This window comes from Petaurus breviceps, unplaced genomic scaffold (genome assembly GCF_028583685.1).
Source record: "Petaurus breviceps papuanus isolate PSGF00001 unplaced genomic scaffold, PetGlider_PUasm1.0 90977, whole genome shotgun sequence".
In the NCBI taxonomy this organism is placed as follows: Eukaryota; Metazoa; Chordata; class Mammalia; order Diprotodontia; family Petauridae; genus Petaurus; species Petaurus breviceps.
The window spans coordinates 39,822,251-39,844,041 of record NW_027187391.1 but is presented as its reverse complement, the minus strand read 5'-3'; the positions used below and the strand labels follow the sequence as shown (position 1 = coordinate 39,844,041).

Here is a 21,791-nt window from a genome sequence, read left to right as displayed (position 1 = left end):
AGAGAGAGAGAGAGAACAGAGAGAGAGACAGAGAGAGAGAGAGACAGAGAGACAGAGACAGAGAGAGAGACAGAGAGAGACAGAGAGACAGAGACAGAGAGAGAGACAGAGAGAGAGAGACAGAGAGAGACAGAGAGAGAGGAGTCCCAAGAGGAACACAATAGTAGCCAAGTCCCCATCCTGCCTTTAGGAAATCTGCTCTTGGTCAACTGACTCAACTGACTTCATTTCATAAGACTTGAACAACTAACTGTTTTGGCCACATTGTTTACTAGAGCACAGTAAAGTAGATTTCCTGTAGCAAAATAAAGAACTGTCTTTGTTTAGTCATTTCTTCTACTTATCTTGCCACCCAGCTTCATCACCCCTGGGGCATGGAGAGAAGGACTAGCAGAAGGAGTCACACAGCAGAAAATTGTCTATATTGGGTCTCCAAACCTTGGGAGAAAATAGGGGCAAAAGGGGTTGAGATGTCTCTCCTAATCCTCAGAGGCCACTCTATGTTCTGGTCCTATCCTGCTGGTCATGCACAGCTCCCTAGTCACTGTAATGCCCTGGTCCCATCTTTGCTTCAAGTCTCTGTTTTTGCCACTGTAACTCTTAAAGATCTTTATCTTAGAGATCATCCTTTACTGTGCCCAGTCTGGGATATAGCAATTGCTTGCAAAGTAATAGGCAGCTGTAGGCTATCTGCCCCCACCAGGAGCTCCCAGTCTCCAGAGTCTCTCTGTTCCCAGCTGCATGGAAAGAATGGAATGTAATGGAATTGTGGACCGGAAATCTCTTCAAGGGCAGAAGAAGAGGAAACTTATACTTGCTGGGAATTATGACTGCATTCATTTCCTGCCTTTGCCATGGTCACGTCCCCATTTCTTCCAGTAAATTTCATTGAGGTGGCATGAATATTAGTTATACCAACAACCAGAGATTTTTAAAAATGAAGGTATATAAATACTACCTTTCACCTAATTTCTAAATTCCATTTTAGTTGCCTTCCTCCAGAGTGAGATAAAGAGTTTCCTTTGTTATATAAAGAGTTACCCATCACTATAAGTATTCAAGCAGAGGCTGGATATTCTAGAAAGGTGAATGAATGAAATACTGAATGAAATATGGGACTAGCTGACCACTAAGATCCCTTTTAACTCTAGAGTCTATTATTCAGGACATAGGATATAGGACTGGGACACAGAGCAGCCTCTGAAACCCTATCACCCCTATTTTCTCCTAAGGTTTAGAGACCCAATCTGGGCAAATTTCTGTTGTGTGATTCCCCCCTAATCTTCGTATTCTCTCCCTTCTTGTCTCTATCTCCTGGACTCCCTGGTTTCTTTCCAGCCCCAGCTAAAATCCTACCTTATTGCAGAAGCCTTCCCTCTGCTGATTGTCTTCGCTTTCTTCTGTTTATATAATGGCTGTGCACAATGTTTTTATGTTGTCTTCTCCATTAGAGAAGTGCATAGTAGCATCCTAGGCTAAGACGCCCATGGAACTGGAAGCTGGAAGAAGTGACAGTGAAGTTACATGCAGTAGAGATTGTGGTATCAAGGTGAGCAGGAACAGCACAAAGACATCAGTGGTGCAGCAGGATCAGATCGTGAGCTGTCCCTCTTCCCTCATGGCTTGGTCACATGGCTTCCTTTTGCATGTGCCTCTCTATTTGTGAACTCTATGGGCTGTTCACTCTTAGAGATGCTGTGTGTATATTTGTGGAAGAGTGTGCTACAGGGTTGTGAGGGAAATGTATTGTTGCCTTTCTTTCAGTGCCATTTCAGCATATGCTTTTGCATATTAATGAGTTAATTGGCTGACTATTAAAGCTAAACATGTATGGAGACTTGTGAGCTAGTTTTAGGATTGTGGACCTACAAAATATCTTGAACTTGGACTAGTCATTTTTTTAGAGGATCCAATCTGAGAATGAATTGAGTGGGGTAGCTCAGAGGGGACACACTGTTAGCAATATTCCATTACATCTCCTAGTTAAATTCTGAACCTGACAGTAATTGATGCTTGAAGCTGTGCAAAATGGCAGTGATAGGAGGTAATCAAGACATCTGCAGGTTGAATGCCCTCTGGTGGCCAATGGGGACACTGCAGCCTTTAGTAAAGCCAGACCACATATGTGCCTTGGAGAAACTGAAGTGACCTTTGAGCTGATGGCTCAAGGAGAATAACATATGGTAGACTTCTCAGATATACTGAACTCCCTTAATGGATCATCAGTTCTGTGACAAACTGCCTTTCTATAGGCTTATATGTAGCATATGAACTGATTTAGACTGCTTACACGACACACCCAAAGTGTTATAAGTAATTCTTCTTACACCACAGCAAATCAGAACCTACTAATACCTTCTCTAACTATGCAATTCTTTTTTTTTTAAAACATTTATTTATTTATTTTTAGTTTTTAACATTTTATAAGATTTTGAATTCCAAATTTCCCCCCTTCTTCCCCTGTTCCCTCCCCAAGACAGCAATGCACTGTATATGTATAATCATATTCAACATATTTCCACATTAGTCATGTTGTGAAAGAAGAATCATAAGAAAAGGGAAAAACCACAAGAGAAAAAAGAGAGAGAGAGAAAATAGTATGCTTCTATCTGCATTCAGACTCCGTAATTCTTTCTCTGGATGTGGATAGTATTTTCTATTATGAGTTTTTTAAAATTGTCTTAGATCATTATATTGCTGAGAAGAGCTAAGTCTAACAAAACTGGTCATCGCACAATGTTGCTGTTACTATGTACAAGGTTCTTATTGTTCTGCTCCCCTCACTCAGCATCAGTTCATATAAGTCTTTCCAGGTTTTTCTGAAATCTGCCTACTCATCATTTCTTAGCCCACAATAGTATTCCGTTACATTCATAAACCACAACTTGTTCCACCATTTTGCAACTGATGGGTATCCCCTCAGTTTCCAATTCTTTGCCATCACAAAAAGGGCTGCTATAAATATTTTTGTATATATAGATTTTCTTCCCTTTTTATTATCTCTTTGGGATTCAGACTTAGTAGCGGTATTGCTGAATCAAAGGGTATATACAGTTTTGTAGCCCTTTGGGCATCAATTGCATAATTCTTGACTACGTTATTCCATAAATTCTCTATAGGAAATCTGCCTAATATTCTTTTTTTCCTTTTTTATACTTGTCCTTATCTTTTTTTTCAGCTTATTTATTTATTTTTAATTTTCAACATTCATTTCCATTTTTTTTTTTTTTTTTGCTTTTTGGAGGGCAATCGGGATTAAGTGACTTGCCCAAGATCACATGGCTAGTTTTTGTGTTAAGTGTCTGAGGCCGGATTGGAACTCAGGTCCTCCTGACTCCAGGGCCGGTGCTCTATTCACTGCACCACTTAGCCACCCCTTAACATTCATTTCCACAAGATTTTGAGTTAAAAATTTTCTCCCCCTCTTTCCCCTACCCTCCACCCCAAGATAGCAATGTTACTGAATCCCCTTTCCCCAAATCTGTTCTTTCTTATATCCTCCCCCATACCTCCCCCTAACTTTCCAGTAGGGCAAGATGGATTTTTATACCCAGTGCCTGTATATCTTATTTCCCAGTTGCAAAAAGAAACCAATTTTTTTAAATTTTTATTTTTTTTAACATTTGTTTTTAAAACTTTGATTTCCAGATTCTTTCCCTTCTTCCTTCCTCACCCACCCCCACTGGGAATACAAACAATTCAATATAATTTATACATGTGTAGTTATGCAAAACTATAGTAGTTCTATTGTGAAAGACTAACTATATCTCACTCCATCCTATCCTGCCACCCACTTATTCTTTTTTCTACTTTGACCCTGTCCCTTTTCAAAAGTGTGTGCTTCTAACTACCCTCTCCCCAAACTTCCCTCCCTTCTATCATGCCCCCTCTTATCCCCTTCTCCCCTACTTTTCTGTGGGGTAATATACCCAATTGAGTGTGTATGTTATTCCCTCCTTAAGCCAAATTCATTGAGAGAAAGGTGACCCATTCACTTTAACCTTCCTATTCTTCCTCTCCACTGTAACAGTTTTTTTCTTGCCTGTTTAATATGAGATAATTTACTCTATTCTAACTCTATCTTTCTCCTTCTCCCAATATATTCCTCTCTCACTTCTTAATTTTATATTTTAGATATCATCCCTTCATATTCACTTCATCCTGTGCCCTCTGTCTATGTATACATGTACATATATATATATACACACACTCACATATATATTTATACACACATATACCCTCCTATACATACATATATATGTATACATATATATTCCTTTCAACTATCTTCATACTGAGAAAAGTCTTATGAGTGACAATTATCATCTTTCCATGTAGCAATGTAAATAGTTCAACTTTAATAAATTCCTTATGATATCTTTTTCCTGTTTACCTTCTCATGCTTCTCTTGCTTCTTTTTATTTGAAAGTCAAATTTTCTGTTCAGCTCTGTTTTTTTCATTAAGAATTCTTGAAAGCACTCCAAGACTCATGATGGAAGGAGATGTCTACATTCAGAGAACTAGAAAGAACAGAGTTTGAATGCATACTGAAGCAAACTACTTGCTCTCTTTCTTTTTCTTGTTTGGTTTTGTTTCCTCTTTCCCATTGTTCATTCCATCAGTTACAATACTACTTTACAACCTGACTAATGTCTAATGTGAAAGTATTTACAGATCCTATACTTGATTGCATGCCACCATGGTGGAGGGGAGAAAATAGAGGGGGAAAAATTTGAAACTCAAGGGATTGTGGAAATGAATCTTGTAAACTAAAAGTAAACAAACAAATTAATAAAGACAAAAAAAAATTAAACATTTAAACATTTTTTTAAAAAAGAATGCTTGAAAGTCCTCTATTTCATTGAATGACCATATTTTCCCCTGAAACATTATACTTAGTTTTGCTGGGTAGGTGATTCTTGGTTTTAATCCTAGCTCCTTTGATCTATGGAATATCATATTCCAAGCCCTTTGATTCCTTAATGTAGAAGCTGCTAGATCTTGTGTTATCCTGATTGTGTTTCCACAATACTCAAATTTTTTCTTACTGACAGCTTGTAATATTTTCTCCTTGACCTGGGAACTCTGGAATTTGTCTGTAATAATGCTAGGAGTTTTCTTTTTGGGATCTTTTTCAAGAGGGTATCAGTGAATTCTTTCAATTTCTATTTTGCCCTCTGGTTCTAGAATATCAGGGAAGTTTTCCTTGAGAATTTCTTGAAGGATGATTTCTAGGCTCTTTTTTTGATCATGGCTTTCGAGTAGTCCAATAATTTTAAAATTATCTCTCCTGGATCTATTTTCCAGGTCAGTTGTTTTTCCAATGAGGTATTTCACATTGTCTTCTATATTTTCATTTTTTGGACCTGTTTTATAGTATCTTGATTTCTCATAAGGTCATTAGCTTCCATTTGCTCCAATCTAATTTTGAAGGCATTATTCTCTTCTGTGAGTTTTTGAAATTCCTTTTCCATCTGGTCAGTTGGGGTTTTTAAGGCATTCTTCTCCTCATTGGCTTTTTGGGCCTCTTTTGCCATTTGAGTTAGTCTATTTTTAAGGTGGTTTTTTCCCAGTATTTTTGGGGTCTTCTTTAGCAGGCTTCTGACTCACTTTTCAAGATTTTCTTGCATCATTCTCCTTTCTCTTCCCAACTTTTCCTCCACTTCTCTTACTTGATTTTCACAATCCTTCTTGAGTTCCTCCATGGCCTGTAACCAATTCATATTTTTCTTGGAAGCTTTTGATGCAGGAGTTTTGACTTTGTTGTCTTCTTCTGGTTCCATTTGATCCTTTTTTTGATCCTTTTTGTCCCCAAAAGGATTCTATGGTCTGATTTTGCTTCCTCTGCTTGCTCACCTTGCCAGCCAATTACTTGACTTTTGAGCTCTTTGCCACAGTAGAACTTTGCTTCTGGAGTGGAAAGAGCTGTGTCCCAAATTATTAGGGTTTTTGCAAATGTTGTCAGATGTCTGAGGAAGGCACCCTCTCTATAGCCACCACAAGCTCTGGCACACTGGTGTTCCTCACCCCAGGACCACTGCCCAAGATTGCAACCTAGATCCAAAAAGGTCAAAGTTTGTATAAATATATATGTGAGTATATGTATATGTGTATACATGTATACATAGAGGGCACAGGATGAGATGAATATGAAGGGATGACATCTAAAATATAAAATTAAGAAGTGAGAGAGGAATATATTGGGAGAAGAAGATAGGAAGAGATAGAATAAGGCAAATTATCTTATATAAAAGAGGCAAAAGAAAACTGTTACAATGGAGGGGAAGAGTAGGAATGTGAAAAGGAGTGGGTCAACCTAACTCTTTTTGAATTTGGCTTAAGGAGGGAATATCATACTCACTCAATTGGGTATCTTACCCTACAGGAAAGTGGGGGGGAAAGGGGATAAGAGGGGGCATGATAGAAGGGAGGGCAGATTGGGGGAGAGGATAGTTAGAAGCACACACGTTTGAAAAGGGACAGGGTCAAAGCAGAAAATAGAATAAGTAGGGGGCAAGATAGGATGGAGGGAAATATATTCAGTCTTTCACAATAGAACTACTATGGAAACATTTTGTGTAACTACACATGTACAACCAATATTGATTTGCTTGTCTTCCCAGTCGGGGGTGGGTGAGGAGGGAAGAAGAGAAAGAATCTGGAAATCAAAGTTTTAAAAGCAAATGTTTAAAAAAATGTTTTTTTTACTTGCAACTGGGAAATAAGATATTCAGGCACTGGGGTATAGAAATCCATCTTGCCCTACTAAAAAGTTGGGGAGTATGGGGGAGGATATAAGAGAGAGCAAACTGGGGGAAAGAGGATTTAGTAGGCTTGCTGTCTTGTGGTGGAGGATAGGAAAAAGACAGGAAGGAAATTTGTAACTCAAAATCTTGGGGAAATAAATGTTGAAAACTAAAAAAAAAAGTCAGGCATTAAAAAAAAAAGATTTCCAGCATTTGTTGACTGAGGGAGTTCCTGAGACCATTTGGAATCCTCATTCTACTCACGACTTCATATCAGTTATATTTTTCTAAGGAATTTTGATAATAAGAGTGAAGGTATTTATTTTTATCTGCTTCCCAGTTTTAGAGTCAATCACTTGCTGAAATAGGTCAGCTGGGAACTGTTGTAATTGTATGCCATTGTCTTCCTATCATTTTTATCTTTCTTTCATAATTTGTTAGTAATTTTGACTTTTGCCATAGCTAATTTGTAATCTTGATTGCCCATGGACATGCAACTCTTAAATGACTCCCACATATGTCACCTCTTGTTTCCTCTGTGTTAAGATCCTGGGCATTTAGCAGAATGCAGATGAAGGTGTAGATATAGTGCTTATCAAATTTGCTGATGACATAAGATTGGAAGGTTTAATTCATACTAGATAAGGCTACAGACCTTAACAGGTTAGAACAATGAGCTGAATTTTAAAAGAGTTAAACATAATGTTCTACACAGATTTTTTAAAAAAAGGTCAATTTCATGAGTAAAAAATTTGGAGGATGGATTGCTTTGACAATAGAATATGTGAAAAAAAACTTTGGAGGTTTTAGTGGGCTACAAACTCAATATTAGTCAACAGTTTGACTTGACAATCAAAAAAGCTAATGTAATTTTAGGTAGCATTAGGAGGTACAGTGTTGAGAACCTGGGAGGTAATTGTACCACCTTATGCTGCCCTGATTGGATCATATCTGATACAAGTTTGGGAAGGATGTGCATGTGGGGGATGAGCAGTCTTCATCTTAACACTAGATCATATTGTGTTGGGTGAATGAACTGGAGTTATTTAGCCTGAAGAAGAAAAAAAACCTCTGGGAGAAGAAGGATAAGTGGGATCAAGACAGTGAACTTCAAATTTTTGAAGGATTATTACATACACTAGAAATTTGTCTTGTTATTGCTAGGTCCACAGGGTAGAACTACGGAAACGGATGGTAGTTATGGAGAGATGGATTTTAGTTTGATGTAAGAAAAAAATTTCTAACAGTTAAAATGATACAAAGGTTGAATGGTTTGTTGTTAGGAGCACCCTCTTAAGTTCAGTTCTGATTATAGGACTAAATGAGGAACTCATAAGTAATTCAACAGTGAACAAAAGAGGTTCATTTAGCCCTATTATAGCAAGGATATGTCACAAGGATACAGTGACACTCAGTTTCTATAGATGACGTCCCACTTGTCTCCACACATCTGGTCAACAGAGCAGGATATGGTGACTCAAGGAGTCTTCAGACATGAGGTCTACCAATTTGGAGGATTACTTAACTCCATGTGGATGGGACTTTTATGCCCTTAGGAAGCTTCAGGGGAGGCAGGGGTCAATCAGGGACAGCTTTATCACCTTTTATGAAAAGCTAATCCCCATTGTGAGAGCTGGGAAGAGGATTGTTGGTAGACATTTGTCCTTTCCAATGATATGTTGGTAAATGTTTAATGACTGTTCTCTAGGAAAAAATGTATTCATGACACATCTTAAATTTAATCTGCATTATTAACATTTTCTCTGTCACTTTCTCAAGTCTAGACAATTCACAAAGCAATAAATCAGCCCCTGATTGGTGGTTTACTGATTTCTGTGATGTAAATCCTAACACTGAACTTTTAACAATTGGCTTTAGGGTTTGAGCTGGCTCCAGCATACCTCAGGTCCTGTTGATTACATCTGTGTTAGAAGCCTGTAGGTTATTTAAGCAGAAGCTACACGAACATATATCCACAACGACATAGAGGTGGCTTTTCTTTAGTTGTGGTTTATAGTAGAAATTCTCTATACTGTCCTGAACATAATCTTTATCAATAACAACCAGTCACTATACTAAGGGCTAGAGATAGAGGAAAAGGCAAAAACATGGTCCCTGCCTTCAAAGAGATTGAATTCAAATGGGGGAGACAGTATGCACACCTCTCTCTCTCTCTCTCTCTCTGTATATATATATATATATATATATGAAATCATACTTTATATAACATATAAAGTATGAAAGAGAGGTAGTCTGAGGGGAAAGGCACAGAGGAGGAGAGGGGGAACAGGACAGGCCTCTTGCAGAAGAGATTTGAGCTGTCTTGAAGGACTTCAGGGAATAAAAAAGAAGCTGAGGTGAGGAAGGAGAACATTCCAGGCAATTGTGGACAGTGTTGTTCCAGGAAAGGCTACAAAACTGTGAAGATGCTCAATTTCCTTTGCATGCTGTTGTTTTGTGTTCAACAAGTTCCAGCACTTTCTATCTCTTTTAGAAGCAAATATTAATGATATTTAAGTCTGAGGCTTCTAGGTAATTTAAAAACCTCTGACCTCTGTCATTTTTTAATCTTGAACTGTATTTTCTACATATTTTTCACCATCATCCATCCCTTGGCCCACCTTCACACTGGTGTTGCTGAGGTCCAAGACACATATTTAGTTGAACAAACTAGTTAATTTTATATGGAATTTCTCTACTTCTTTATATTTTGCAGCAGATGTCCATGAATAAGCTACAACATATAATGAAATCAACCCTATCAACTGTGTTATCTGTCTCCAAAGAAAATAATGAAAGACAGCTTCCATTTAGATTAAAGCATAGTACTTGGTTAAGGAGCCTGAAAGTTTTCCAATTTGAGAAAGATCTTATAAATGTATTATTTTCACCTTAGACCTCTAATTTCATTGTAGGAGGCTGTGAAAACACTCCATTCGATCACCTTTGCAGCTTACTTACTACCTGTGTGACCTTGGGCAAGTCAATTTAATTAATAAATCAACAAACATTTACCAAACACCCACCAGAAAAAATAGGAGGGAATAAAATAATGTGTTTCAAAGAGCAATGTGACTCAAGAGGCAGCCCAAGGTGACCTGCCCTGCAAATCTGAGCTAATTGCTGGCAGAATTTGTTGTTTCTGAATTTAATTAGCATAGTGCTTGGCATATAGTAGTAGGCTCTTAATAAGTGCTTATTAATTGTTCGATCAATGTGTCTTGTAGTATTCTAGATGCTAGAGAAAGAAATAAAAAAGACAGTCCTTAACCCTTAAGGAGCTATTGGGGGTGACCACATGTTCACATTAAAGTAAAAATAGGATATGGACAAAATAAATACAAAGTGATGGGGGAGGGGGGGTAGGAAGGACACTAACAACTGAGGAACTTTAAGAAAGATTTCTTGAAAAATGTAGGTCTGGGCCTCAGTCTCTTCTTCTATAAAATGAGGGGGTTGAGCTAGATGAATTTTAAGGTCCCTTCCATCTCTAAATATTTATAGTCTATGAAAATATAGATATTGATGAGATCTATTTTATTGAGCTTTAAGCCCAAAAGAGAGCATTGTGCATTAATATTTATCATTTAGTTATATTGTTTGAACCTAGAAAATTGTTTGTGGTTGGAAAATTGTCTAACCCAAAAAACTTACTGTACAGGTCAGGCTGACATTAGAGATAATCCAGGAAAGCCAGATGCTTGTAAAGAATGCTTAGATCCCACCAATACTAGTTTTGGGTCCCCTCAGGTCTTGCTTTGGATCCACCCAAAACATGTTTTGGGTTAGCCAGATTAGACTGACTTACCTGCTCCTATGCATCTCAAACTGCCCTTCTTTTGGAGACTATATACTGCCTATGTGTAGCCAATCAGGCATATGTCTTGATACCACTATTTCAGCTCTTTATAACATAACCTCACAAAGACGTGAGGGAGTCATCCCTTCTTAACTGCTTTCCTTCTCTACCAAACAATCTAATAAATTTCTTTCTAAAACTCTTTCAGATTTTGATGTTTGTTCTCCCAAACAACAACTTCCTCCATCTAATGTGTCGACATGGTGGTTATTGGGCAAAGCTTTCATATTTAGAGTAACAGCAGTTAAATGAAAGCACATGCACAGGATAAAACCGTGCCTCTTAGCAACTTCTTGCTATAACAAGAAGAGTTGCTATAAGTATTTTTGTATGTTTGGGGGGAGGAGGACTTTCCTCTTTCTTTGAGTTTATTGGTGTTTAGGCCTCATGGTTGTATCACTGGGTCAAAGAGTAAGCACCCACTGAGTTTTTCTGAGCCTTGCAATAAACACATATGGGATCATAGATTTAGTGATGGAAGGGTTCTTAGAGATCTAGTCCAACCAGCTTTTCCTTTCAGCTCCCATAGAACCCCCTGAAGTTTTAGTGTCTCTATCTACTGTGCAAATTGCCTTGAAGCCTCCATAAACCTCAATGAGATAGTTTGTAACCCTGGAGTGGATGAGAGTTGGGGTAGCTGAGCTTATGCCCTTGCCCTGAACTCTTCCTTCTACAGCACTTTGTCTTACTTACACTTTCCTTACTCTCACAGAGCCTTTGTAAAATAAGCAATTACTTCTGGGTCCCATGAGTAACAAAATGGAGGATTAGACACAATCTCCTATTCCCACAACCTCTCAAAACTCTCTAAAACAGATATTATGTACCAAAGATAAAAGTAACTTTAGCTATCTCCATGTTCTAGGATACCTGGAATCCAAAAGATTAAAAAACAAAATTCTATGAACTGATACTCATTGACTTTTTTAAAATTAAATTTTATGTTTATTTTTAGTTTACATCATTCATTTCCACAAGATTTTGAGTTACAAATTTTCTCCCTGTCTTTCCCCTACCCACCAGCCCAAAACAGTGATCCCACTGTATACCCCCTCACCCAATCTGCTCTCTCCTATATCCTTCCCCATTCCCCCTCCTACTTTCCAGTAGGGCAAGATGGATCTCTATACCACAGTGCCTGCATATGTTATTTCCCAGTTGCATGTGAAATAATAATAATAATATATTTTTTTAAACATTTGATTTTAAAACTTTGAATTCCAGATTCATTCCCTTCCTCCATTGTCACCCACCCTTACTGGGGAGATAAGCAATTCAATATAGGTTGTAGATGTGTAGCTATGTAAAACATTTCCATAGTGGATATATTGTGAAAGACTGACTATATTTCCCTCCATCCTATCCCACCCCCGACTTGTTCTATTCTCTACTTTGACCCTTCCCTTTTCAAAAGTGGGTGCTTCCAACTTCCCTCCCCCCAAAACTGCCCTCCCTTCCATCATCCCCCCTCTCATCTCCTTCTCCCTGTAATGCCAAGCAAAGGCAACTTCCCAAGGTTCAAAATACCAGCATAGGTGCTCTCCATTTTATTCAGTGACAAATTAAGAACAGAGAGAATCAACATATAGCATAATTCAAAATACAGCATTTACCAAGTGTGATTTAATCAAGTACTACCCCACCCCTGGACATTACATTCATTTAATCAATCACAAAGTCCCTCTTCTAAGTACTACTCCACCCCTAGGTTGTACATTCATTTAGTCCATCACAAAGCCCCTGTTCTCAAATGGAGATTAGTTTCCAATCATTAGTAAAGTTTGTTTAATCACAGAGCACAAAAAGTCAAAAGTTCCCCACCCTTGGATCACAATTGAATCTACCCCAGAGTTACAACAAGCTTAAGGACAACATTTAATACCCAAATGGAGGTCTTTTCTTCATCTTGACAGGAGGCAAGTTCTCAGCAATCTTTGTTCCTAGGGAGACAAAGCTTAGCAAGGCCACAAGATACATTGCCAGTGTCTTCATTAATTCATTCTCTGTCTGAAGAACAGTCCTAGGACCCCTGAAAACATTAGCAAAACCCTCTTCCAGGATTTCTGTAAACATACAATAAGAAAATCCTTCTTCAGGGCTTCTGAACCAACAGCAAGTTTCCAAGTCCTCTGCAACAACAGCCCTGTCCTTCACCAGTGGACAGAATTCACTCTCTTTCTGCAGAACAGTCTCTGGAGCTCAGAACCAACAGCAAGGTTCTGAGACCTCTGCAACAACAGAACTGTCTTTCACCAGTGGACAGATCTGGCAAAACAAAATCAAAAGAGACAGACAAATTACCTGCATAACAGCCATGTCTCCACAGTTCTTGGCAGCTCTGGGTGGCAGCTCTCAAAAGTCCTGGGCAATTCAAAGTGGCCCTCAGCAATCCTCTCAGTCTCTCTCTGCCTCCAAGGTGCTGCTTCCAAAAAGTTCTTCTGCCTCTCTCTTTTCTTCTGTCTCTCTAAATTTACATCATCAGCTCCTCCCAGTTCAGCCCTCTCTTTTTTGACGTCAACAAGTCCATCCCACAAGTAGGATTCACAAGCTCTGGGTTTTAACACAATCAATTTGAAAACCAAGCCAATACAGGGGGATCTTTATATTCCATTACTATTACACCCCCCTACTCTCCTGTAGGGCAAGATACCCTATTTACTGTGTATGTCATTCCCTCCTTAAGCCAAATTCAACGAGCGTAAGGTTGACTCATTCCCTTTTGCCTTCCTGTTCTTTCCCTCCATTGTAAGAGTTTTCCCTTGCCTCTTTTATTATGAGATAATTTACTCCATTCTGTCTCTCCCCATCTCCTCTCATTATATTCCTCTCTCACCTCTCAATTTCACCTTTTAAGTATCATCCCTTCCTATTCGATTGGTCTTGTGTCCTCTGTCTATGTATACCTGTACACATATATACACACACTCATGTATGTATTCATACACCCATATACCCTCCTATATATTATATATACATTTCTATTCCCTTCAACTATTCTCATACTGAGAAAAGTTTCATAAGTTACAATGATTGTTTTTCCATGTAGGAATGTAAGCAGTTCAACTTTGATAAGTTCCTTATGATTTCTTTTCCCTGTTTACCTTCTCATGCTTCTCTTGCTTCTTGTATCTGAATGTCAAATTTTCTATTCAACTCTGGTTTGTTCATCAAGAATGCTTGGAAGTTCTCTATTTCATTGAATAACCATATTTTCCCCTGAAACATGATACTCCATTTTGCTGTGTAGGTGAGCTTTTGACCTCTGGAATATCATATTCCAAGTCCTTCAATCCCTCAGTGTAGAAGCTGCCAGATCCTGTGTTATCCTGATTGTGTTTCCACAATATTAAAATTGTTTCTTCCTGCCTGCTTGTAATATTTTTTCCTTGACCTGGGAATTCTGGAACCTGGCTATAATATTCCTAGGAGTTTTCTTTTGGGGATATTTTTCAAGAGGTGATGGGTGGATTCTTTCAACCTCTATTTTGCCCTCTGGTTCTAAAACATCAGTGCAATTTTCCTTGAGAATTTCTTGAAGGATGATTTCTAGATTCTTTTTTTGATCATGGCTTTCAGGTAGTGCAATAAATTTAAAAGTATCTCTCCTGGATCTATTTTCCAGGTTAGTAGTTTTTCAAGTGAGATATTTCACATTGCCTTCTATTTTGTCATTTGTTTGGATCTGTTTAACAGTTTCTTGATTTCTCATAAAGTTACTAGCTTCCATTTGCTCCAATCTAATTCTGAAGGAGTGATTCTCTTCAGTGAGCTTTTGAGATTCTTTTTCCATTTGGCAAATTCGGCTTTTTAAGGCATTTTTCTCCTCATTGCCTTTTTGATCCTCTTTTGCCATTTGAGTTAGTCTGGTTTTTAAGGTGTTATTTTCTTCACTCAGTTTGTTGACTCTCTTTTCATGATTTTCTTGCATGATTCTCATTTCTCTTCCCAATTTTTCCTTCACTTCTCTTATTTGGTTTTCAAAATCCTTCTTGAGCTCCTCTTTGGCCTGTAACCAATTCATATTTTTCTTGGAAGCTTTTGGTGCAGGAGTTCTGACTTTGTTGTCTTCCTCCTGTTCCATGCTTTGATCCTTTTTGTCCCCAAAAAAGGAGTCCAAAGTCAGATTGCTGTTCTTGCTTTGCTTCCTTTGCTTGCTCATGTTGCCACTCAATAATTTGACTTTTGAGCTTTTTACCACAGTAGAACTCTGCTTCCAGAGAGGAGAGCTTTGTCCAACATTGCTGGGTTTTTCACAGCTGCCGGTGCTTTTAGTTGGGTGCCCTCTCAGAAGCCTCTACTGGTTCTGGCACACTGGTCATATATCCCAGGACCTCCACCCTATGCAGCAATACAGATCCAAGCAGGTTAAAGCAAGAGCAATTACCCCTCAGACTGCTCACTTGGTCTCCCTACAATATGCAGGCCAGGAGCTCTGAAGCAGCCATGTGGTGGCGGCTGCCCTGCCTCAGCAGCTTCTCCCTTCCAGGCGGCAGAGGACAGGCCATACTCCTGGACCCCCTGTTCCCACAAAATTCACACTGAACTCTCACTTTGTTTTTGGCATTTATAGGTTGATAATTCTGGAAACTGCCATAGCTGCTGGTGATCCCCACTCTCCCTCCAGCCAGGGCTGGTCGTGGCTGCCCTGATGCTAAAACCACTGACTCACTTGGGGCTGGGCTTGGCTCCCTGCATGCTGTAATGTACCCTTCCTGTTGGCCTGCTGGGCTGTTTTCAGTGGGAGGTTTGTTTCTCTCTGTCACTTTGTGGGTTCTGTAGTCCTAAAGTTTGTTTAGAGTCATTTTTTATAGGTGTTTGAGGTGGTTATCAACTCATTGACTTTGAGATCACTCAGCAGCCCCTCCCCTCCTTCTAGGCTTCCAGTCTTGAGGATTCAGAAGAAGACCCAAGGATCCACAATACAACACAACCCCACACTCTAGTTACCCTCCCTCTTTCTAGTGCTATGGAGATCACTGGCTCCAGGCTGTAGAATTTTGTTTAGGAAGCAACAGACAACTAGCAAGGCAGATGGCAGCTCTTCAGGAACAAAAGTCTGCAGGAGGCCACAGCTATGTAGCACCAGTGCTGCAAAGGTCTGAACTGCTGGTGAACCCTGGTGCCAGGGTGGACAATCCTATAGCATCAGTGCAGTAGCTATCTGAACTTCTGGTACTGGGCCAGAGAACTGGAAACAGGGGGAACCAGAAAGAACATGTTGCGAGGGGGCTGCCCAACATTCTACTAAGTCTAAGGGAAAGAATACAGTATCCACCTGGGGCCAGTTCTGACCATCAAAAAGTCAAGAGACCTGAGCTGATGAGCCATGAATTGCCCAGTGTGGGAGGAGGCTGAGATGCTTTGAGATCTAGCCCCCAAGGAAACAACTTTCATAATGGACAAAGTCAGAAAGTGGAATAGGAAAAATTGGGGAGGGGGGAAAAGGCTGAAATTACCAAAGATCTCAGGAAGAAGAAAACTCAAAGACCTTAAAGATAAGCAGATATACAAATAGGGAACAGAAGGAAATATGGATTCTAAAACTAGTAAATGAGCTCAAGCATCTATGAATAAATACTGTAAAACAAAAGAAAATGATCCAGTACTTGATAAGAAAGAGGGCCCTGTAGAATGTGAGGAGAACATGGAACCACAACACTTTTTCCTGAGTTGTTCAAAGAAGAAATGAAAAATATGAGAGCAGAATTTATTGCCTGCATAGCAAAATAATAATGGTCAGAACAGAAAAACTGAAATCTTTAATGGCAAAGAAACAAAAGAGAGAATAAGAGATTGGGAATGCAAATATACAGAAGGGAAGGGCAATTTAGAAAAAAGCAAAAAATAAAAGAAACTATGCTCTCTATGCAAGCAAAACATAATGCTGATCTCGAAGACAGGATGAGCACAGATAACCAAAGGATCATAGGTCTCTCAGAAGAACATGACAGGACAAAAAACTTAACACTGCAGTACAGGAAATAATAGGAGGGAACTGCTCAGAACTTCTGAACATAGAAAATACAAATTGAAGGAATTGACAGATAACCTCCAGAAAAACAAACAAACAAACAAACAAACAAACAAACAAACCAAGGCTGCAGACTCTAAGACACATAGTGGTTAAATTTAGCGATTCAATTTAGAAACCAACAACTGCAAGCAATCTGGAGACTTTCAAATACAAAGGAAAGGGAATTCTAATCATGCAACACTATGTAGGAGGGATAATGTGTTCTGAAGAACAATGGAACTCAGGATGACCTACCCTACAAATCTGAGTTTAACTATAAATGAAAGAAGATATTCAATGGATATTCGATAATAAAGACAAAAAGGGGTCATTCTAATACCAAAATGGAGCATTGGAGAAGGACTTTTATGGTGAATTAATAGGATCATAGGATTTGGAGCTGAAAAGGAACCTTTGAGATCATCTAGACCATTTTATGATTCAGGAAACAAGCCCAAGGAAATGATGTGACTTTTTCAGGCTTATATAGAGACATTACTGAACTCAATTCCCATGACTCCAAATTTAGTAATCTTGTCACTATATCTATTATCTATATCAATCAATCAGCAAACATTTATTAAACACCTACTATGTGCCAGCTGCTCTGCTAGATGCTGGGGATACAAAGACAAAAATCAAACAGGTCTTGTTCTTAGGGAGTTTACGTTCTTTCCTCACTATGGGAAAGGTACCATGATGATTTTTCTTTAACGTGTGAACTTCCATTTTAGGTATTTGGAATGAAATATATTCAAGAACCCTGATTAAATACCCAGAATGTTCAACAAAGGCACTATGTTACATGAATGCCTAAATTTAGCTCATTTTCTGCTATTATAGGGAAATGGTGTTTGGTGGTAAATGTATAGCACTGTCTCCCCTTAATGTTTAAAAGGTAGGATTTTTCCCTCAAAGAACTTTTTTTCTGAATAATAATATAATTAGAATAACTCAGTTTTACAAGACAAGTAAGGGCTGCTGAGCTCTACCATCTAGAGCTCCTCTGCCAAGGAAATCAGCAATCTCACACCAGAGCAATTTGCCCATCTTCCTGAGTAGAGGGAGATAGAGCCCCATTATTAGTGATTTACAACAACAACAAAGCAGTGATAAACTACACCCAGACTCACATTTGACTAAAACAATGGGTCTTATACCACACCCAGCAGAAAAACCAGATCTTGGCCTTAGGGACAGTAAAGGGTCAGAGTATTCCTTGGTCATGTATCTGCCTCCTGAAGATGCTCTTTCTGCAGTGCCTAAAGGTTTGTGTAGAGACAGATTTCTGGGTGTGGCTTTTGGAGTCAGAATTAGGATCATTACTTTACAATCATGCTGTGTCTAATAGAGAGACTGGCTTTATTCTGCCAAGTCTTAACTGCTATAATGCTGTAATTTAGCATTGATTAGACCATAAATATAAATCTGTCTGAGGCTTCCTGGGTTAGTGTGGATGTGTTAGGGGGTACTTTTTTTATATCTTTGTCAGAACCACATAAAACTGCAGTTTCAGTCTTGAGGGTGTGTCCTTTCAGATTTATGTTATAATGTTCTGTGAAAATACAGTGCTTATGAAGCAATTATTTGCAGACTCTGGAAATATATGACAGGCAACCAATCAAGGTATAAGAAGAACCAGCATCAGTCAGGAAAACTTGGGTTCAAGTCTAGTGTCTGACATATATGGGCTGTGTGACCCTGGACAAATCACAACGTCATGGGGGAATCTTTCTAACTTGAAATTACAGATGATTGCTGATCAGATTCTAGGGATCGGAGTGTTTTTACAGCATCCTACAATGAAATCAGAGGTTCGAGGGGGAAAATTATAATAGTTGTACAATCTTCCTTAGAAAAACTTGAAAAAAATAAAAGCTTTGGAAGGAAATTACCCTCTCACAAATAAACATTAGTTTTATTGGCAATTAGTTACATCTCCACAAATAAATGTATATATAATAATATAGGGACAGAGAGAGAGAGAGAGAGAGAGAGAGAGAGAGAGAGAGAGAGAGAGAGAGAGAGAGAGAGAGAGAGCATGTGATCCTACAATGTTGAGTTAAATGTGTTGCCTCATTTCGTTTAACTACCTTGTTACAAAGGAAGTGTCTATGGGGAGAGAGGATCATTGAGATGAGACAGGAAGGGTAACAAAAACATCTTTGTATCTAGCATCTGGATAAATATTTAAAGACATCTTAAAATTGCGTCGACTTTCATTTGGTATTGAATGAAAATTTTATAATGAACCTGGTTCTTAAAGGGGATTGTTCTTCTAACGAAGAGAAATAATAGTGTTAGTTAATCCCAGAGAGACCGCTGTCTTCAAGGGCTCCATGAGCTCTGGAGAAGACCAGGTCGCGGGAAGGGGAATGGATCAGAAGAGACTAGACAAGACCACTACAATGTAACTGACTAGAGCTAGCAGGAGAGCAGCGGGCTGCAGGGTGGGGCGGGGCGGGCTTGGAGCTCTTCTAGGAGCTCACGCCATCAATGCCGCAGTCAGTTTTCAGGCACTGAAGAGGAGGAGGCGGGGTCTTTTCCTTTGAATGCAGTGTGTTGAACTTGGGTGTCTCGCTCTAGGAGACTAATAAATAAGTTATCGCATTGCGCCACCTAGAGTCCTACAGGTTTCACTGCAGGGGAAGATGGAAGTCAACCTTAGAAATTACTTATGTTAGAACCGAAGTCATAGGTTTAGAACTGGAAGGTCTAACCCTCTAATTTGCAGATGAAGAAATTGAGACTGAGAGAAGTTTGGCGTGTTTCCCCAGGGTCACACAACTAGTAAATCTGAACGTAGTTCTTGACTCCTGGTTTAGTCCTCCACAAATATATCCCCAAATTCCTAGCACCACATCATGAAGTCTCTGCTTTTTTCCACCCTTCCCTCCACCAGCCTTCAAGAACCCAGGATCACATTCATGCCAAGATGAGGTTTTGGGAATTAGGATTTAGAGCTGGAAGAGACTTTACAGATCATCCATTCCGTATGTTCTTAAAGTGTGGTCCATGAGATCTGTTCAGGGGGTCCATATAATAATATTAAGATGTTACTCGCCTATTAAAATACTCTTTCCTTTTCCAACTATCTACGTGGTGCCAGATTTTCTTCATATACTTTAGCCAGAACAGCAAATTGACTGCAGAAAGAAGTATAGTATGAGAATCCAGCTTATTAATAATAGCTATCATTTATATAGTACTTTAAAGTTTGCTAATTAATTCACAAATATTGCTTCATTTGATCCTCACAACATCTCTGAGAGGTAGGTAATATTATTATTCCCATTTTAGAGATGAGAAAACTGAGGCATACGAAGGTTAAATAACTTGCTCAGGGTCACACAACTAGTGTCTGAGGCCAAATTTGAATTTAGGTCTTCTTGACTTCAGGCCCTTCACTCTATCAAGTGAACCATTTAGGTACCTCACATTAAAGAAATTTGCAGATGTAAGTTAGATATTAAAGAAATTTGCCAATGTATGTAAAACATTGCCACTTGTCTCACTAATTTTTGTTTTAAAAAAGTTATTTTTTCCATAAAAAAAGAAAACTATTGCAGAAGTAATGGAAGGTGGAAGCATAGCTAGATGATAGTTCATTTGAAAAAGATCTGAGGGCTTTAGTAGACTGCAAGCATGGGAACATGGAAGTGAAAAAGAGAGCATAGGATCTTGGGGATGCATTAAAAGAGATACAGGGTCCATATCCAGGAAGCTGAGAGTCCTGCTGTCCTCTGACCTGAGTTATTTTTCATTTATTCTGTTATATAGCTTGCTTTGTTTATATTTGTCTGTGTGTTATCTCCCATATTAGACTGTAAGACAGGAATGTGGGTGCTTCTGTCTTTTGTTGTTGTTGTCTGTTGCTTCTTTTTGTATCCCCAGCGCTTAGCATAGGGACTGACATATAGTAGATGCTTAATACATGTTTATCAATTGATTTGTCAGACCCCTTCTGAAGCATTGACTTCAATTCTGGAAGCTATATTTTAAAAAGAACAATGACAGGTTGGAGAGTGTCCAGCCTAAGGTCACCAATTGGTAAAAAGGATGGGAGAACATGCTAAGTAAGAATAAATTAAAGGAACTGGTACTGATTAGCATGGAGCATCGATCAATCACCAAGCATTTTTTAGGCACCAACTGTGCCCCAGGCTTGGTGCTAGGTGCTAGAGATACCCAGACCAAAAAAAAAAAACCCAAACAAAACAAAAAACTGTTCTTGCCCTCAAAGAGCAGAGCTTACATTTTACTAGGGATTGCAACATATTACATCACACCTCCTATAGTTAGAGTAGAAGGTGTCAGGTAAATGGAACAAACAGGAAACTTCTGTTCAAGATGATTTGATTTTTTTAATTTCCCCTTAGTTGTTCAGTGCAAGTTGGCCAGAATCTGAGGTATCCAAGACAGCATCCTCCTTTTTTTTTTTTAATGGAATTGAATATTTGTCTTCAGACAGAAATAATTGTTCGTATCAATGCTGAGATTCAGAATTGTAACTAGTTTGGGGTGACTAGGGTTTTGATATCTGGGGAGAAGTCGCCTTTTTTTTTCAAAGAAATGCCTTTAAAAATTATTTTTAACATTTTTATTTAAAGTCTTGAGTTCTAAATTCTATCCCTCCCTCCCTCTCTCTCTCTCTTCTCCCCTCCCTGAGAAGGTAAGCAATCAGATATAGGTTATACATATGCACTTATGTAAAACATTTCCATATTAGTCATTTTGTACAAGAAGACTCAAATAAATGGAAAAAATGAAAGTAAAAAATAGCATGCCTCAGACTGTATTCAGTCAATATCAGTTCCTTTTCTGGAGGCAGATGCTTCATCATTAGTCCTTTGGGATTGTCTTGTATCAGTGTATTGCTGAGAATAGCTAAGTCATTCATAGTTCTTCACTGGACAATATTGCTGTTACTGTGTACAACATGTCCCTGGCTCTGATCACTTCACTATGCATCAATTCATGTAAGTCTTTCCAGGTTTTTCTGAAATCATTCTGCTTGTCATTTCTTACAGCACAACAATATTTACATCACAGTCATCTACCACAGCTTGTTTAACGATTCCCCAGTTGATAGGCATCCCTTTTATTCTTAGCCAAAAGAGGTCTTGTCTTTACACCTCAGTTCATTTGTGATGCTCTGCTGACATGTCTCAT

At 38.7% G+C, this 21,791-nt stretch overlaps 1 protein-coding gene across 1 annotated transcript in view; it reads left to right on the top strand.

Annotated features, from left to right (window-relative positions):
• Window positions 1-1,486: 1,486 nt before the first annotated feature.
• The window catches only part of CCN6 (cellular communication network factor 6), a 51,049-nt gene continuing 30,744 nt past the window's right edge, over window positions 1,487-21,791 (top strand). Inside the window, exon 1 of the mRNA XM_069077333.1 lies at window positions 1,487-1,597. Coding sequence (XP_068933434.1) covers window positions 1,487-1,597 — 111 coding nt within the window. The remainder of the gene's footprint in view (window positions 1,598-21,791) is intronic.